Source organism: Castor canadensis, chromosome 1 (assembly GCF_047511655.1).
Source record: "Castor canadensis chromosome 1, mCasCan1.hap1v2, whole genome shotgun sequence".
NCBI lineage: Eukaryota > Metazoa > Chordata > Mammalia > Rodentia > Castoridae > Castor > Castor canadensis.
Genome location: NC_133386.1, coordinates 130,151,661 through 130,172,226, shown reverse-complemented (window position 1 = coordinate 130,172,226; position 20,566 = coordinate 130,151,661). Strand labels below are relative to the sequence as shown.

The 20,566-nt window shown below is 42.5% G+C and overlaps 1 protein-coding gene across 1 annotated transcript in view; it reads right to left on the bottom strand.

Moving 5' to 3' along the window:
• Gab2 (GRB2 associated binding protein 2) overlaps positions 1-12,982 on the bottom strand; it is a 170,090-nt gene extending 157,108 nt beyond the window's left edge. The window contains exon 1 of the mRNA XM_074082195.1: positions 12,803-12,982. Coding sequence (XP_073938296.1) covers positions 12,803-12,877 — 75 coding nt within the window. The 5' untranslated portion in view covers positions 12,878-12,982. The remainder of the gene's footprint in view (positions 1-12,802) is intronic.
• Positions 12,983-20,566: the final 7,584 nt, after the last annotated feature.

The window sequence follows — 20,566 nt, the reverse complement described above, 5'->3', positions numbered from 1 at the left end:
GGAGGTCTTCTGAAGATACACACTGCCAACGCTCCACTGACTTCACAATGAAGGAGTGAGGCAGAGACAGATTGAATGAGAGATGCTTAATAAAATGCCATCTAACCATCTACGGTTTTCTCTGGAATGTGCCTCCCTCCCACCCACAGTTCTCTACTCACAATTCAAGGCTCTTTCTGCTTTTTACTATAGACTCCTACACTTTGGGGATTTACTAGCCTCCGTCCCTTCTGTACTACCTCTTTCCTACACTCCTAACCATATTCCCTCCTAACCCCTAATCTGAGTCCAATTCAACTCAGCTCCTTCAACTTCTACATCCACAGCTCTCATCTCATACAACTCATTCCTGGATCACATAACTCCATTTAAGGGCATCATTCTGCTTCACATGTGTACTTCTGATCGCCCTAGTCTGTGAATTCCTTAAAAGCAGGGTTAAGTACTGATTTATTCCCTTCAGAAAGGAAAGGATATAATATATTCTGTATAAACATCTGTTAAAATTAATTTGGATGCAGGCAAAAACCTGCTGTGAAACCTATATACTTCTTAGCATTTCTCATGCACTCCAGGTTACCATATCCCACTATTCCCTTCTAGCTGGAGAAAGGCCAACCAGAAACAGAAAGCTGCATCAGAGATGTTTTATTAAGTGAAGTAGCAGGCATAATTGCCTTGGGTCCTGAGAAAGGCTGAGAGAATATTCCATAATCATTCAAGGCTGTAGAGATTCCATCCTGTTTTTCTTTTCCTTTGGTTAGCAAGGCCAATTACTAACCTTTGCCAAATAAAGAGTATTTTTTTAGAATTGTGGTAAAATATACAAAATATAAAATTTGCCACCTTAACCAAAGTGGCTTATAAACAGTCACTGAACAGGTATTAAGTACACTGACACAGATGTGCCACCACTATTCCCATCCATTTACACGACAGTTCCCCATTGTCCTCATCCTCAGACCCCAGTAACCACTACTGCTTCTGTTTCTTTGAATTTAACTATCTCATAAAAGTAGAATTATACAGTATTTGTCCTTTTCTGGTGGCTTATTTTATTTAGAATAATGTCACTGAAGTTCATCTATGTTGTAGCTCGTCCTCCGTGAGTCACCATTTCCTTTCTTTTCAAGGCTGAATAATATTCTGCTGTGTATATGTGCCACATGTCACTTATCTGTTCATCCAGCGATGGACATGTGGATTGCTTCCAAATGAGTTTTGATCTAGCATTAATGACAAGAAGTTTGGGACAATGGCCCAGGGTTAAAATAATCTCTTTAATATTGTGACCACGATCAACTATTTAATTCAGTGATTAGGACCAAAGAACAGAAAGCTGTTAAAAGGAATTTTCATCTGGTACCAGGAATTGGCACCAGACAGAGCATTTATTTAAATACTCAAATAATCCATTGCTCTGGCTGCCTAGGATAGTCTAGAAACAGTTCTGAATTCAGACTAGTTTCCAAAGCCCTCCTTCTCCCCTGTTCTTATTAGCCCAGGAGTTTTCTTTTTGCCTACCTTGCCAGCTTCAGAGACCACTCTACCATCACCCTGCTACTGGCCCAGCTACTCAAAACTTGTAGGTCCTTGCCACTCTGCCTTCTCTGTTAGTGGCCCTTCTGCCTGGAAAGACTTCCTATCTTGATTTACTTGTAGTCAGAGCCAGGAGGCCTTTTCTTTTTCTTCTTTGTAGACCCAGAACATGGGTGCTATGCATGTGAATATTTGATAAATTTTTGAACTAAAATGTATTTCTTGGGGGCTGGAGGCTTGGCTCAAGCAGTAAAGCACCTGCCTAGGAAGCACAAAGCCCCAGTTTCAAACCCTGGTACCACAAAAAAAGAAAAAGAAATGTACTTCTTACATTCACATTCTCTGTTCAGAAGAAACTTTTAAAGAAAAAGTCAAAGTTAATGGAATCACAGGTAATTGTTACTCAAACTTTAATACTATCCAGACATTCTAATGGCAAGAAGACTTTTTAAATTTACTTTTTAGAACATTTAAAGAATAATCTCATTGCAATGCATTAAGTATTTTTGTATTCCCTAATTTCCTATGTTGCAATCCTAAACCCAACATGATGGTAGGCCCATTGGGAAGTGAGGAGATCATAGGATGAGATTAGCACCCTCAGAAGAGAGGTCCTCAAGGGCTCATTCCACTCTTCTACCATGTTAGGACTCAGTGAGAAAGCATCATCAATGAAAAAGTGGGCAGGCACAAGACACCAAATCTGCTGATGTCTTGACCTATGTGTTTGCTGTTTATAAGCTAACCAATTTATGATAGTTTGTGATAGCAGCCTGAATGGACTAAGACACAGACTAAGGACATCAAATCATTTAAATCATTGTGTTTGAAACTTTTAAAACCTTTAGTGTAATCTGGTAGCCTAAAACATAGTGAAGTTAATAAATGTTTGAGTTTTAAAGAGTTAAATTATAAGATAATGATAACAACACTGTAAATTCAAAATCACCTATTCACATTTAAGTGCCTATGAATGGCTACCTTTTTGTAAGTGGTGTACAGTAAATAAAAGGTTAGCTCTAGCTCTGCTAAAGTAAGGCAGAATCCATGTCCATGTGGAGGGAAGGACAAGGATTTTACAAAGAAAAGTTGGCTTGTCATCCTAGATCTGCTACTTACAGGTTGAAATTCCCTCATCTAAAATGCTTAGAACCAAAAGTGCTTCCGATTTCAGAGTATTTCAGATTTTGGAACATATATATAAACTTTATCAGCTGAGTATCACTAATTGGAAAATTTGAAATGCTCCAAAATTCAAAACTACTACTTTTTTTTTTTTTTTTTTTGTGGCACTGGAGTTTGAACTCAGGGTCTCAGGCTTGCTAGGCAGGCACTCTTACCACTTGAGCCACATGTCATCCCTTTTTTGTGATAGATTTTTTGAGATACGGTCTCATGAACTATTTGTCTGGGGCTTGCTTCAAACCGTGATCCTCTTGATCTCTGCCTTCGGAGTAGCTAGAATTATAGGTGTAAGCTCCTGGCATGCGGCTCAAAATTCAAAATATCTTGAGTGTGACATGTGAGTGTACAGAAAGTTTGAGATTTCAGAGCATTTTGGATTTCAGATCCAGAGATGTACAATCTGTACTATACATGTGGCATTTAAGTCTCACTTAACCTCTGGCCTCAGATTGTTCTCTGGTAAACTGTAATCAAATATCTAATAATTACAACTACTGTACCGAGTACTCATTGGTACCCAGCACTTCTGTATATACAATGCTCAATACAAAGTGTGCAAATGGATTATAGGCATGAGCCATCGGTGCCCAGACACACTTTTTTCTTATTTCTGAAACTAAGTACAACTAAAAACTTCATACATTACGTACAAAATAAACTAAGAAAACCCTAAAAGGTGAAGAGAAAAAGGAAAACTGTCTATAAATCTTGGGACCTGAGTCACAACAAAGTGATGGGTTCCGTGGGTTTTCTTTTTGCTTCATATAGCTCAGAGTTGGAGCTGAACAAGCTAGAAAAGCAGAAATACCAACAGGTTGCAAAAAAAAATTCCCAACAAAAGTCTACTCTTTTAAAGGATCAGGAGAGGGACAGGCTCACATGACAATAAAAGCTGTCTACTCTAGCTGATGCCACAGAAAAAAACTGTGGTCCAACCCCACCCACAGTAGCAAAGGATGAGTGGGTGACACCTGCTAGAGAAATTAGAGAAATGTCAAAGAAAGTCAAGCAGGAAGCTGAGACATTTACTCCTGACCACCAGTCATGACAGCAGCCTCCCCGGGGCAGTCAGTGGAGACCCACTGGGAAGCCACTCCATCGTTTCCTAGGAGTAAAGAGGAGTGCCCTTTTACCATGAGTGTCAACAGAGCCTGAGCAGGAAACCTGGATTTCTACCTTTACCTGGAATTAATGAAGCAGTGCCTCTTCTTCCCCTGAAGTAGTGTCAGAGAAATCCAAATAAAACATAAGGTCTGAATAGCATCCAGAGTTTCAAGACACAATATAAGGATGGCAAAGTTTTGATAGAAAATCAGTCATTAACAAGAACCAGGAAGATCTTAAATGAGATGAAAACAATCAACAGATGCTAATTCTAAGATGATAGAGATGTTAGAATTATCTGACAAAGATTTTTAACATAGTCATGATAAAAATGCCTTAAGAAGCAGTAATAAACATGCTTAAAACAAACAGAAAACCAGAAAGCCTAAATTAAGAAGCAAAAACACTCAGCAAAGACATAAAGAAAAACCAAATGGAAATTCTAGAACTGAAAAATTCAATAACCAAAAACAACGAGTGCAGCTTGTGGGCTCAATAGCAGAGCAGAGATGACAGTAGAAAAAATTAACGAACTAGAAGACAGAATAATAGGAATGACCCAGTATGAACAACACAGAGAAAACAGAGTGAAATAATGACCATAGACTAAAGAACCTGTAGGACTATAACAAAAGATTTAAATTCTTAGGAGAAAGACAGCAAAACTGAAAAAGTACTCAAGAAATAATGGCTGAAAAAAATCCCAGATTTGATGGGAGGGAATTCTAGCTACAGGAGGATCACAAAAAGCCAGGTGTGGTGGTACTTATCTGTAATCTCAGCTACTTGGGAAGCAGAGGTAGGAGGATCATGGTTGAAGGCTAGTCCAGGCAAAATCATGAGACCTTATCTGAGAATTAAACTAAAATAGAAATGGATGGGAGCATGACTTAAGTGGTAGAATGCTTAAACAGCTAACTCTAGGCCTGAGTTCATACTCCAGTATCACAAAAAAAAAAAAAAGCAAGACAAGAAACAGAAACATAAAATAGAACAAATGGAACAAAAAATGGCAAGATTAAGCTCTAACATATATGTAATTACACTAAGTGTAAACTGCCTAAACACACAAATTAGATGTAAGTTAGCAAAGTGATTGCAAACATGACCCAACTATAAACTAAATATGACCCAACTATAAGGTACCTGTAAGAAAGCACTTCAGGTTGGGCACAGAGGCTCATGTCTGTAATTCCAGCTACATGAAGGCCAAGATTAGGAAGATTATGGTTTAAGGTCAGCCTGGGCAAAAAGTTAGTAAGACCCTGTCTCAACCCCCAAGCTGAGTGTCTGTCATCCTAGCTATGCAAGGGGTCAGAGGTAGGAGGATCCAGGTAGGAGGATCATGATTGGAAGCCAGTCCCTGGGGAAAAAGTGTGAGATCCTAGCTGAGGAAATAACTGAAATAAAACAATGCTAGAGGTTCAATGGTAGAGTGTTTGCCTAGCAAGCGTGAGGCCTTGAGTTCAAATCCCAGTACTGCCAAAAAAAAAAAAAGACATCACTTCAAACATAACAGGTGAAAATAAAGTAAAAGGTTAGGAAAATATGTATCATGTGAACAACAGGAAAAGCAAAGTGTGCCTGGTGTCGGTGGCTCATGCCTGTAATCCTAGCTACTCAGGAGGCACAGATCAGAAGGATCGTGGTTTGAAGTAAGCCCAAGCAAATAGTTCACAAGACCCTATCTTGAAAAAACCCTTCACAAAAAAGGCTGGTGAAGTAGCTCAAGGTGTAGATCCTGAGTTCAAACCCCGATACCATACACAAACACACACAAAAGCAAAGCAGGAATGGCTGTATTATCAGATACAGGTTATATTCTGAGACAACAAGTAGACTTCTGAGCAAAGAAAATTACCAGAGACTCGGAGGGATTTATAGAATGATAAAATGGTGGGTCGCCAAGCAGACACTGCAGTTCTAAATGTGTACGCACCAAACAGCAGATTCTGAAATACCCAATACCCAAACTGACAGAGCTGAGAAGAGAAATGGACAAACCTACAATGATAGTTTGAGAATTCAATATCTTTCTTACCAGTTGATAGATCTAGATATAAAATCAGCAAGGATGTATAAGAACTCAACAACATCATAAATTAAAAAGTGTCTACCTGCACACCCATGTTTATTGCAGCACTATTCACAATAGCTAAATTATGGAAACAGCCAAGATGCCCCACTACTGACGAATGGGATCAAGAAAATGTGGTATCTATACACAATGGAATTTTATGCAGCCATGAAGAAGAACGAAATGTTATCATTCGCTGGTAAATGGATGGAACTGGAGAACATCATTCTGAGTGAGGTTAGCCTGGCCCAAAAGACCAAAAATCGTATGTTCTCCCTCATATGTGGACATTAGATCAAGGGCAAACACAACAAGGGGATTGGACTTTGAGCACATGATAAAAGCGAGAGCACACAAGGGAGGGGTGAGGATAGGTAAGACACCTAAAAAATTAGCTAGCATTTGTTGCCCTTAATGCAGAGAAACTAAAGCAGATACCTTAAAAGCAAATGAGGTCAATAGGAGAAGGGGACCAGGAACTAGAGAAAAGGTTAGATCAAAAAGAATTAACCTAGAAGGTAACACGCATGCACAGGAAATTAATGTGAGTCAACTCCCTGTATAGCTATCCTTATCTCAACTAGCAAAAACCCTTGTTCCTTCCTATTATTGCTTATACTCTCTCTTCAACAAAACTAGAGATAAGGGCAAAATAGTTTCTGCCGGGTATCGAGGGGGTGGGGGGGAGAGAGAGGGGGCGGAGTGGGTGATAAGGGAGGGGGTGGGGGCAGGGGGGGAGAAATGACCCAAGCATTGTATGCACATATGAATAATAAAAAAATAAAAATTAAAAAAAATAAATAAAAAGTGTCTAATTAACTTTTTTTTTTCTCCTGCAGACAGGGTCTTACTGTGTAAGCCTGGACTGGACTTGAACTCACAATCCTCCCAAATGCTGGGATTTCAGGTGTGCACCACCATGCCCAGCCTAACTGATATTTATAGAATGTTGCCCAATAATAGCAGAATGAACATTCTTTTCAAGTACCTATGAATTATAAAGCAACACAGACCATATCTGAAGCCATAAATCTCAATAAACTAAGTGAAAAATGAAAATACAACTTATCAAAATTTGTGGGGTACAGCTAAAGCAGTCCTCTGAGGAGAAGTTATAACATAAAATACATACATTGCATCATAAGAAAAGGATCAAATCAATACTTTGAGTTTTCACAACAAAAACTTACAAAAGAAGAGCAAAATATGCCGGGCACTGGAGGCTCAAGCCTATAATCCTAGCTGTTTAGGAGGCAGAGATCAGGAGAGTCATGGTTTAAAGCCAGCCTGGGCAAATAGTTCATGAGACCCTATCTTGAAAAAAACCATCACAAAAAAGGGCTGGTGGAGTAGCTCAAGGTGAAGGCCCTGAGTTCAAATCCCAGTTCTGACAAAAAAAAGAGCAAAATAGATCCAATGCAAGTACAAAAAAGGATGTAACACAGAGCATAAACCAATAAAATTGCCAATAGAAAAGCAATTGATAAAATCAGTGAAATAAACAGCTGGTTCTTTGAAACTGTCAATAAATTTAACAACCCTTTGGCAAGACTGACACAAAGAAGACACAGTAAACAAGTTCAAGAATGAAGCAGGAGACAGTACTACAGACCCTGCAAGCATCAAAAGTACAATAAGGGACACTATAACAATCCTACAAGCATACATTTGACAACTTGGATAAAATGGACCAATTTCTTGAAAACAACAAACTACTGTAATTCATCCAATGTGAGATAGTTAATTTTATATAAAAATTAACTCAAGTAGATCATGGACTTCAAGGAAAATATAAAGTTATGAGATGGCAAAAAGCAGGAGAAAATCTTTGGGACCAAGGGCTATATAAAATTGAGCAGATTGAGGTGAAAGAGAAATGGAAGAAGATCTTAGCTTTGGGTATGGTACATTTATGTTGACTGGGAGACATTCAGATAAATGACAAAAAAGTATAATATATAAGAAAAAATTGATAACTTGGACTTCACCCAAATTAAAAACTTTTGCTATATAAAAGACTCTGTTAAGTGGGTGAAAAGACAAGCTACAACTGGGAGAAATCATTCACAAATCACATATTTGACAAAGGACCTTGAGTACATAAAGAACTCTTAAAACAATCCATATAGAAAATGGGCAAAAGACTCAAAGAGCAATTTGACCAAAGAGAATACACAGATGGCAAATAATTATATGAAAAGATGTTCAACATCATTAGTCAGAAGGGAAATGTCAATTAAAACTAACAGGTGAGTAGTTAAACAAACAATTTATTTTATACCATGAACAAACCAATGGATTGTTGATACGTGCAACTTGGATGAATCTCCAGAGGATTAATATGAAGGAAAAGAGCCAGGTCCAAAAGGTTACACACTGTATGAATCTATCATGATTAACAAAATTATAAAAATGAAGAACAGCTTCATGATTGTCAAGGGTTAAGGATAGGGTGGGGTGGGATGGGGAGGTAGTGGATATGACCATACAAATGCAACATAGGGGACCTACAGTGATGGAAATGTTCTGTATCTTGACTGAATCATTGTCAATACTCTGATTATGATATTGTACTATAGTTTTGCAAGATGTTTCCACTAAGGAAAACTGTGTAAAGGGGACATGGATCTATTTTTACTATTATAACTAGATGTTTATCAATAATTACCCTAAAATTAAATGTTTAATTTTAAAAAAAGCTCTCAGGCTTTTGGACAAAGCTAGATGACTTTGGATAAGTCACTTCCCTTGTCACAGGACTAAAACAATTAAATTAAGAGGCTAATGGTCTAGGCATAGACCAGAACATGGTTCAACTTAAAAGGGTAAGTAGTCTTTAAGTCACAGCAGTAGGGAGAGAGGAGTGGATATCAGGATATTTAGACGATAGCACCGATAAGTTTTGGTGAAAGATTAGATGAAGGATAGTAGATGGCAGAGAGTCCAAGATGATTGTCAAGTTTCTCATTTGAGTAAATGGGTAGTTAGTTGCATCATTTAGTGAGCAGATGTGGGGTGAAGAAGAGAGGAATGAAGAATTTAGCTTTGGTTGTGGTGTGTTTGTGCTGACTTGGGGACCTTGAGATGGAGATGCTTAGGTAACTGTTGGATATGCAAGTCTGAGTTGAGAACACAACTCTGGTATGGAAATTTAATTTGATAATGACCTGTATCCAAGTGATAACCAAAGCCAGGACAATGGGCAAGATTGCCAAGGGGGGAGAAACTACAGAGCCACTATCACTGTAAAGGAGCTCTAAGCTTTAAGGAGGGCACCAGTAAAAGAGAAAAATCAGGCATAAATGATGTTGCTTAAGATAAGATGTTTCAAGGAAGAGTGAATAGTTAACTGGGATCAACAAACGAAGAGATTAATTAGAAGGAGGAGTGAAAAATCATCCTTTGAATTTCGTGACCTGGGTTGTCATTGCTACCTTTACAAGAAGAGCTTGGTGAAATGACAATGTAGGTTTAAACAAGAGTAGACTGAGAAGATGGAAGAAATGAACACAGTTTAGCCCCTAAGAAGAAAGCATGGTGAGTGGGTTAAGTTATGCTGTAATGTTAATGGAAAGGAATAGGTAGTAAGAAGTTGAAGATTAATGACAAAGGGTAAGAATTGCCTGAGTAGGTAGGAAAGAATATGATCCAAAGTACAGGTAGCAGAATTAGCTCAGATAGTAGGAGTACCTCATCTATTCCAAGAGGCAAAAAGGAAAGGAACCATGTGGCTAAATTTGGAAATTTAGTGGTAGTATGTACAGATAGCTCAATTACCCTTGTGAAGGAGAAGGCAAGGTCATCTTTTAAGACTAGAGGGATGAATTAGTTTTCATTCCAAGAACATAATACAGTGCCTGGAACACACATACTTAACAAATTTATTTAATAAATTAAAAAAAAACCTATTGTTTCACTGGTGCAGCTGTTCAGTAGAACCAATACACGACTTTCTTTGAATTAGCCACTAGGGGGCAGTGCTGATGCCAATCTTCTTTCTCCCTAAATCCTTTAACACAATGAAATTAATAGAAAACTATAGAGTACTGTATGTTGTATAATGTCTTTTTCTCCAACAAAATCCCATTTAAGTGCTACACATATATACAGGTGTGTGTTCATACATGAACACACAAACCCTGGGGCCTGATGGGAGGGCTGTTTTTTAACATAACCATATCATGATACCCTGGGTACACAGATTTTTCCAGCAATTTTTTGTTTTGTTTTGTTTTTTTGTAGTTCCTCCAGGACACACAACAAATACCCAATAGATTTTTTTAACACTTTCTTATGATTAATCAATTACAAAATGCAATGAGGAAAAAAATCCTGATATTTGTCAGTTTTTTCCACTTGTTTTTCCTCTCTATACCTTCCCCTCTCCCCAAATCAAATGAAAGGTAGGTTTTTACAAACAGCTTTAAGTAATTGTAATGTACTTCATAAATTACTTTCCTGCCTCATCTCGTAAGAATGCTTGATGCATTCTGAAAATGAAGATTTGTCAATCTACAATACCATGTGCCTATTTTGTATACCAGAAGCAGCAAGTATCTGGTGGCATGTGTTTCGCAATGGGTCTGGAAAATACTTCTAACTTTGGTGCTAATGAATTTGGGCCTCTAACCAATTGAAGAAAGTGACAGAGTTCTAATGTAAGGTACAGAAACTTTCCAATGAAAAGTAGATGTAAAGGCGGAGTGTTTCCGCCAGAAGTTTACAGGTTATGCAGATTGCTGTTTCAACCAGGTGAGCTGAACTTCCATGGTGGGAGAGGCTTCCAGTCACACCAGAGGAACACATCACATCCCAGCTTAAGAAAAGCTGTTGCTAAGTGGGTGGAACAGCAGCCACAGGTGAATAGGTGAGACAGAGAGGCTGAGGTCATCACATGACTCTAGGGTGTTATGTAGTTTAAGTGGGTGAAAAACTTGTGTGACACAAAAGTCTCTCAACTTGGCTATTTTGAGCCGAAGTTGTTCTAGAACAAAAATACCCAAGAAATGGGTCAAAAGGGTCTGGGAGATAAGAGTTGAAACAGTCATTAAGGTAGAAACAGTGTCAACTTTCCAAGTTGTTTCAAAAACAGTTTCAAGGTTCTCCACCTAGTATTGTAATTTGAAAATTAAGGGCTACATTTTTTGTTACTGGACACTCTATTCCACTACTTGATATGGTATCTACTTTTATAGATAATTTTTGAAGCTCGTTGAGATAAAGATTTTTTTTTTTTTAAACAGGTATAGGAGTCATTTACTTCCATTTCCTGCCTAGGGAGCAGGAAATGTTTCTCTTTCCTTCAGTTCTCTGTACTTCATTCTGCTATACTAAAATAAATTCTTGCTAAAACTTCAAAAAAATAGGTACAAAAATGTTAATGGCAAAATACTCAACTTTAATAAAATAATTCAATTTTCCTAATGACAAAATACAACCTTAAACAAGAGAAAAAATTCTTTCTTAGTAATTATAATACTTTGTATCCACACCCCAAAAGTGAGATAAACACTCACCCCTATTATGTTTAATCTATGTCCACTTTTAAAACCGTGCTAAAACCTTAGATTTTTTTCCCCAGCGGAATGATCTAAGTAAGAGCCTGATTTCATTGCTACACACACTCACACTCCCCAACAACAACACTTCCTTTGAAAAACAGAATGTCACTTCCTCAGTCCAGAGGCCAGAAGTCCCTTGATTCTGATCTGGGGAGCACAGACAGGAAACTCTGGTAGGCTTCTGCCCCCCTGACCAGCCACTGGTGCAGCTGGCAGAGGGCAGGTCTACTCCCAGCTGCCTTGATGCACTGCAGCTGGACGGCAACGACTCCCTTCCAGGGTGTGGGAGTGATTCTTGAGAGTCCAGCGCCCCAAGTTAGTGCAACAAGGGCATTTCATGGGAAGGGAAGAGGGAGAAGATGGGGATCTTGACGGCTCTAGAAGCCCTACTTCCATTTCTAAACTCCGGGGGCTATCCCAGGACCGATTTCAGCTACATCTCAGTGACCAGCACCATCTGTACTTTGGCCTCACCAGGCAAGCAAGGCATCCTTTGAGGTGCCTCCTTGCCGCTCAGCACCACCCTCCCCTGATGCTGCCAGCTTCTCACCTATCGGAGAGGCTAGCCAGCAATGTCAATAAACACTGCCGGTCAGCACCACCTGGCAATTGCAAACCCTCACCTTTCTGACCCCAGACACCCAAGGGCTGCCCAACACAAAACGCGGGCCACTTACAGTGGACCAAACTGCAGTGTCACCCTCGGGGAGCGGAGGGGGTGTATGCGAGAGACACACAGAAGAAAGGGAGAGAAGGGGGACAAACAAATGAGTCACTTAATACAAGGGCTGCACATGTCGCTGACGCTGCCCGTGATGCAGCGGCTGTGGACTGGAAGGAAGCCGGCGGCCACCCGGGAGGGGCGGGCGGCCAGAGAAAGGGAAGGGGAGAGGGTGTGCGGCGCCTCGCCCTTTGTGGGGCCCCACAGTGTACGCCCCTTTCCCACACCCGGCAGGCTGAATCCGCTGGGGGTGACCGTGCCCCCCCCACAGGCCCGGGAATCAACTCTCTCGGTCTCCGAAGACAATCGATACAAACTTCGATACCGTATTTAGTTCACCGCAAGGCTGGCGGGGAGGCGCGGCCGCCTGGCCGGCCCGAGCTGCGCCTCGCCCCGCCGCCCCGCCCCTCGCGGCGCACCTGTGACAGGTGTGCAGGTGCCCCACACGCCCGAGCCTCGGGGCACGCCGCCCGCGCTCGCCCCCCGAAACCCTGGGGCCCGCCCTGCCCGCCACGCGCCCCGGAGCCCCCCACCCTCGGCGGGCCGCCCTCGCCCCCACCCCCCGGCCAGCCCACCAGCCCTCGGCGGCCGCGCCCGTCCGCTGCCCGCACTCACATAGCGCCTCAACTTCTTCTCGGGGGGCGATTTCCTCAGCCAGCCGGTGCACACCACGTCGCCGCCGCCGCTCATTCTGCCGGCCGACTGGAGCCCGCGGCCGGGGCGCGCGGACAAGGGCGCGGACGCGGGCTGCTGGGTCAGCCGGCCGCCGGTGCGCAGCTCGCAGGGGAGGGGAGGGGAGAGGAGGGGAGGGGAGGGGAGGGGAGAGGAGGGGAGGGGCCGGGCGGACCGCGGCCCCGGGCGAGGACGGGCGGCGAGGCGCGGGCCCGGCGGTGAGGCGCGCGCCCGCGCACGGCGCGCTCACTTGCCGCCCGCCCGGCGGGGGCGCCCGGCAGGAAGGCCGGCTCGCCACGCCCACAGCCCGCGCGGCCGGAGGGCGGCCCTCTCCCACCAGGCCCCAGGGCGGGAGGACGCGGAAAGCTGCCACTCGTAGCGCGCCCTCTGGGGCTTGTTTTTCCCTCGGAGCCTCAGGCCCAAGCAGAGGTGGGGGACCTCGCCCCTGGTAGTGGTGGGGGACTGTGGAGGGAAGATGCCGCGCACCCGAGATTGCACATCGATTTTTCACCGAGGGTCGTCAGGAAAGGGCTCCCAGGGCTGCTCGAGTTTCCTATCCATTCCCAGAGTGTCAGGTTTCAGCAGGTCAGGTTCTGGCTGAAACTACTGACCTGCTTCCCTGCAAGAGTTTCATTAACTCTCACACCCCCTTGGCGGAAGAAGGGAAGAAGGAAACAGATCTCCCACGTGCAGGAGGTCAGGGGTGGGGTGGGTGCATTCATGGGCTACACGATTGTCTTCGCGTGTTTGTTAACTGGGCAGCAGTATATCCCCATTTTACAGACGGCCTGAAGTCCCAGAGCTAATACAATGCAGAGCCTTTTCCAATTTAGGTGTGAGGGGATGGGGGGGCGGTTGGGTCCTGTTCACCTGCTTTTCAAAGTGGGGGAATTGCTTTAAAGTCTGCAGATCAACTTGGGGCCTTATTGCCAGGAAACAAAGCCAGCTGCCTCCCTCCCACACTGCCTCTGGGAAAACAGAATTCAGAAGGAAATTCGTTTGTATGGTTCGCAGAATCCAGGAGGCGAAAATTAGTAAATGTATTTCGTAGTGAACTGGAAGGCAAGGTGGTGTAGAAGAGCAAGAAACTGCCATTGAAATCCCCAGAGCTCCAACTCATTGACTCCATGTAATTTAGGATATAATACCTTTCTCAATGCATTGTGGTGAGGTTTAACTGATGAACTATATGGAAGCACTTACTCCAGCACTTCAGGGAAAGGGTGAAAGAAAAATGAAAACAAACTCGTGGTAGGAGCTCTTTTTAACTCACTAAGTGCCTTTACCATCAGCAGGGAAAGGCTGGTCCTCTAAGTCTCTAGTAACCCATCTTATCAGTGGGCTGCAGATGAGTTGGAGAAGCAGCGTCTTGCCCCTATGTAACCTTAGATGAAGGCTATTTTGTTTACTTCTCTGCCTCCATGCAGCTAAGCTAGTTGTTCCAAGCAGTTGGACATACTTTGGTCTAACAGATCTTGGGTTAGAGAAAGTTCAGCCCTCCCCAATTACTTTGGAAAAGTCAGCCCCCTACCAGGAGCTCAGCTTTTCTAGGCACTGGGAGGTGAGAGACCAACTCCCCAGAACACCCTCCCCTCCCCCATTTCACTGACCTGCTGTATAGAATGTAAAGCAGAACTATTTGGCTACAGCTGGGACCAGAGCTCCTTTAACCTTTTAACTTAGGGATTATTTTTTAAATTTAATTTAGGGATTCTTAAGCTACATACAAATGGTCATTTTAAACTTCTGGCTTTAAGTACCTTAAACTCTTTGTGAGACATAAATATCAAAATACTTAGTTTGCCAAATCAATCAGGAGGCAGTGACTCCCAACCAAAATAAAGCAATCCTGACTTCATTCACATCTGAGTCATTGTGCCAAGTCTCCGGGATTGCAGTCTGAGAAATCTGCCTGGTTTGGCTGCAGCTGATGTTTTGTGATGAAATTCAGGCAGACATATGCCCTACCATTCCCTGGGAGAGTTGTCTTTTACATATCCTTTGAGAGTTATATGATTCAAGACACAGTCTCAGCAGTTAGTTGGGGTTAGGTTGCATTCTGCCAGAAACTATTTAGGGTCTGATTTTGTTTAGCAAGACCTGGGGTTGTTATTTACAATTTCTCTTGGAAACAAAAGTTTGGTGTTTTGTGATCAATGACAGGAGAAGCCTCAAAACACAACAGTTACAGAGTATGGACTTCAGGAAATCTTTTGAACATCCCTCATCCTTCCCCAAAGTTTAGAGAAAGGGGTCTTTCCTGTCCTTGACTCCCACCCTCCATTTCTCCTCACTATGCTGCCCAGCTCAGGCTGCACACAGGAAGCAACACTGCCATTGAGGTCCCTGGCTGAAGTAGCTCAGTCTCCTGAGTCTGAGAGGCGTGCCAGGCCTGGAAAGAGCACTTGGACAGAACGTTCCTGTCTGGACCTTTACTAGGTCCTCTTCACTCCCTGCTGTTTTTTCTTTCCTCCTTCTCCTTGGAAAAATGGAAAACAAATTATGTGAATGAGTTATTTACACGAAGGTGGGCGCCATCTATTGGCAATAGCTGGAGTGGCAGCCCTCTCACTAGCCTGTAATTTAGCCAATTTTGATTAAAGATCACTGGTATTTCCTGAGGGTAATTAACGACTGGCTCCAAGAGTGCTTTGAAACATTAATTCTATGGTCCCATTAAATTCCCAGGAAATGACCATGCTGTGGGGAGGGCACAAGGTGGAGATTAGAGAAATGCACACCTGGGGGAGAGCACGTGTACCACTTCTGTCATGCTGCCAGTTCCCCCCTACTCCCTCCACAAAGCCTGAGTTCTAAAGGGTGCAGTTGTCAGCAACAGCCTGCATCCGTGCCTGTCTCAGAGTTGAGGGTTTGTGGCCAGCAGCAGGTGCATGGCTGGTGGAACGCACCCAGGAATGGGTTTGGGAGGGCTGGAAAGAGCTGTCCTCAACTGCACACCAGGCTGGAGTGATTAATACCATTCACGCCAGGCCTGACGTCAGCGATTGAACTGGGGGTGGGGGATGGATGTCCTCACCCTTCTGCCTTTTCTCCCCTTCAATTTAGTTGGCAGGTTAATTTCAGAGCTGAGTGTTGCTTGCCAAAGTCAGTGTGACTAGCTGAGCCACCTCAGCTGGTGACTTTCAGGACATTCTCACTTCTCAGGCATATGTGGTAGGTGCCTCCTGTCTGCTTTGAGCCCACTTTATTCCACCAATGGGTGGAACTGAATTACCCTCAGACTTACTCAAGATAACTCTTGGCACCTGGTTAAGGATGAGTTCTGGAATGGGGTTTGGGGTGTGTTAAAAACCTAATTGGTCTTCTTCCCTGTTGGTGGCTGCTAACAGTCTGAGTTACTTGACACTACACCAAGTAGGAAGCATTTTGGAAACCAACTTCCTTAAAATGTTTGCGAAAGTGTACTTTTCCAATTTCTCCTTTGTCAATAACCAGAACCAGTGTTCATTGCTTTGTGGCAGTGAGGATCCCAAGACAGTGGTGAGGGTGGGAACAACACTGTGGCACAGATCATTCTGCAAACTCAGTCATATTCTCCCAAGAACAGACTGTCAAGATGTTGGGAAAGCACCTTAGTACACCAAACCAAAAGGTGCATGCTGCTTCTTCCTTGCTCTGCAGAGAACCCTTAAGCTGAATTAGATCTTGAACATAGGTCAAGACTCTTTCCCCTAGAGCTTAAAATCCCTCTGTATTGCAAATATTTACTTGCTAAGGAACTGCGAGTTCCTTGAGGGCAGGACTGCAGCTTCCTCATTTTTGTATCCCTAGAGCTTCCCAGTAGTGAGCCAGGCACATAATAGGTGGAATAGATGGCCATTACATGTTTGGGGTGAGAAATCATTCCTTAAAGGATGCGGGAGGGGGGAGCTTGAGGTGTGGCTCAAGTGGTAGAGCTCCTGCCTTGCTAAGAGCTAAGCCCTGAGTTCAAACCCCAGTTCCACCTAAAAAAAGAAAAAAAAGATGGGGGTTGCACAGTGGACCACTGGAACATCCAGAACTCCAAGCCATCCTACCAGAGAACAGTAGCTGAAGGCTTTTATAAGCAGCTAGAGTGGTTACACCAGAGCCACCTGTCTCAATGGAAGGGCTGAGTAGGTGGACGGAGTCCTATGTGGTTCCACTTTTAAAGATGGCTGTAGGGCTAGAGTTGTAGTTCACTGGTGGAGTGCTTACCTACCTAGCGCAGCACTGCAAATAGCTGTAATTCTTGGGGAGTTTCAAAAATCAATGGCTCCTCTGACCTTTTGACTTCGACCCCCAGGCTCCTGAGAACTAATTCAGTTAACCCTTGTTTTCCCAAACCCTGACACCCTGGTACAGACTTCTCAGATTACTTCCTCTCTGGAACCAAGAATTGAATCTTTGTGGCTTCTCTGACATTTGCCTTCACTGTGACAGTCCTGCTGGAGCTCTAATACTGAACCCCTTGTACCCAGACATAATGCTGGCAAAACTGGAGAAATCATGACCCATGACTCAAAGTGTTTCATGACCAGAAAAGCCATTTCCTCTGGCACCAGTTGCATACAACGTGGCCTTGCAGATTTGCTATTTATTTTGCAAATCAGATCATCTCACTTACCTACCCATCTCTCAGACTCATGATGACTGACCCATAGCCAGTGAGGTGCTGTTATATGGTTAAAAACTGGCTCTCTGGTGATGCTTGGAAGACTGTTAGTATATACCAGTTTTTGCAGTATAAATACTCCACCTTATTCCCCCAGTTTCAAGCTATCAATTTAATGTTACTGAATTCAGAGTCAAGAGATGCATAGCAGTGCCCTATTTAGTATTTCCAATGTAAAGATAAAACAGACATAAATAATGCCAACAGCAGAGCTAAAGGGGTAATGAGAAAAAATTAGAAATGAGTTTGATGTATTGTTTTTAATATCACTTTAATTTCTAGCTTATGACTTTTTTGATATTTAGTCATAGTCATCATTTTAAAGTGTCTGATTCATTGTTGCTAGTATATACATTCACTTGTGTAAACATCATTGCTATCTAATTTCAGGCCATTTTCATTGCTCCCAAAAGAAACTTGGTACTTGTTAGAACCCATTCCATATTCCCCTAATCCTATCCCCTGATCTCTATGGATCTGTCAGTTCTGTACACTTCATATAGTCAGAACTAAACATTATGTGGCTTGTGGATGACTTTTCACTTTGTGGGTTTTCAAGGTGTAGTCATGCCGTGGCATTTCTGGGGGTTTTTGCTCCTTTTTATGTCTGAGTAATATTTTATTAAGCAGATATACCACATTTTACTTATCCATTCTCCAGCTGGTAGATGTTTCGTTGCTTGTTCTGTTTGGCTGTTACAGATATGAGAATGTGAACGTATGTGTCAAGTTCTTGTATGAACATGTTTTCAATTCTCTTAAAGTATGTACCTGGGAGTGGAATTGCTAGGTCATACGCAACTGTTCAACTTTTTTTTTTTTGTGAGTCAGGATGTCACTATGTAGCCCTGGCTGGCCATGTCCAACTTTTTAAAGGAATTGTTGAATTATTTTCCATAGATTCCACTTTACATTCTTACCTGTAATGTGTAAGGGTTCCAATCTGCCCACATCTTCAGCACTAATTTTCCATTTTTATTATAACGTTGTTTTTTTTTTTTTTAAACAACCAGCTTGCAAAATACTTCACAACTGAGCAATCCACTCACAGGCTGCTCTGAGCCGCCTCTAGCACCACTGCACACAGCCCACCAAAGACAATTCCGCAACTCTTTCCAGTCAGTTCTTTTGCTGATAAGCGCATATTCAATGGATTCAAATTTCCTTTTTCTTACACATTTTACAGAAAACTGTACAAAAGGTCTCTGGTTCCATTCTCCTTGGAAGTGAAGATGATTTTTGACTGTTGGAGAAAAAGTTTTCAGCTCCCACTGAACACTTGAGGCAGAACAGGGTGTTTTCCTCCCACACTTGTGCTGAGAACAAAAATAACCCCCAAATGTATCTTCCTGACACCCAGATGTATCTTCTGGATGAGCTCTCAAGCAGTCGCTTCAACAGGGCAAACAGCTGTGGTCTGTTTCAACATAATTTGATGTAATCAGGGTTAATTTTGATGATGTAGTAACTCTGAAGGCTGTTTTTTAACTGAATTACTGTTGGGTCAACAATCATGTGGCATTACATTTAGTGGCTGAAACAAAAGCCAGAATTAAAACAGCTTCCCCTCAGCCTCTTCTAAATGACAGCCCCACAGGGAGTACAAGGTATGAGGCACATTTAACACAATTAACTAAAAAAGGAAACCAGTTGCTGTCAAATGACATGCAAGCATCTCTGGGGTCCAGTGTCAATGCAGAAGAGCTGAAACTTATTTGTTGTTATTGTTTTCTTTTCCTGAAGTAGATAGAAATATGTTGGCAGTAATCATGATAATTAAATATTTTTATAATGTTCTAGGAAAAAGCCCTAAGATTTTCTGATCCAGACAAATGATGAGTTTAGCAGTTGACAGTTGCCCCTTTTTTCCACACGTTTTGTAAAGGATTGAATACTAAAGTCACCGTGTGGCATAACAGGGTCAGGAGAATGTGGTACACACTTAGAACCGCTTCTGAAGAGCCAGGTCTTCATCCTACTTTCACAGAAACTTGAAAAGAAGCTAGTACTTACCCTTTAAAAGAAATCGGTCTAAATCATCTCCTGATTAACTTGTGTGCTGGTATAATACGCAGGTGTGACAAAAAGGAGAAAAAGAAAGCAGGAGTTCTTTTTATAGTTCAGATAGTGTATTAGTTGGTCTTCTTTTTGTTATAAAAGCAGATATCCGTCTCAAATTCACTTAAGCTCAAACAGGTTTATTTGAGCAAGAAAGTGGAACAGATCCATGGAATCTAAGAACAAGTTGATGGTCTCAGGAAGGATAGTAGCCAGGGAGTAAACATGGCAAAAATGAAGCAGCCAGTTTGTATGTGTGTGTCCATTATGTCTCAGGCCATGTGTTTGCTCATCTCTTGAGTACTCTGCTTTCATTTCTCTCTCTGTCTCTTGACTGTAGTACATTGTTGCCCCTCAACTCTTAAGCAAGCAGTCCAGGCACCCTTGTGTTTTCAACCCTAATTTCTCAAGAGAAAATGAGACTGGTTCACTCTTGGTCAGGTGTCCTCTGCTAGTCCACTTAGCAAGGGAAGCTCAGATCCCAAATATGTCTGCTAGGATTCCACTGGTTATCATAGAAGTGGGGAGTTCTGAATGGAAGCACAGTTTGATAACTAAGTAGACATCTTGAAAATGTTTACTAGTCAGATTTCTTATCGCTGTGACAGAATACCTCACTAAACACTTAAAGGAGGGAAGTTTTGTTTCGGCTAATGGTTTCAGAGGGTTCAGCCCATGGTTGCTTCACTTCATGCACTTGGACAGAACTTCATGGTTGCAGGAGGGTGTGGTGGAAGAAAGGTGTTCATTTCATGGTGGACAGGATGAAGAGATTGTGCAAGGGGACTTTGGACCTCGTACAGCCTTCAAAGGCATGCCCCCAGTGATCTACTTCCTCCAGCTAGGCCTCATCTCCCAAAGTTTCCACAAATAGCTCTACCATCTGGGGACCAAGTGTTCAAAACATGAGCCTGTGGGAGACATTTCATATTAAGACCATAGTTTAATAGGCATAAAAACCAATCTAGCTTTTTTTTCAGAACATATTATCTGAC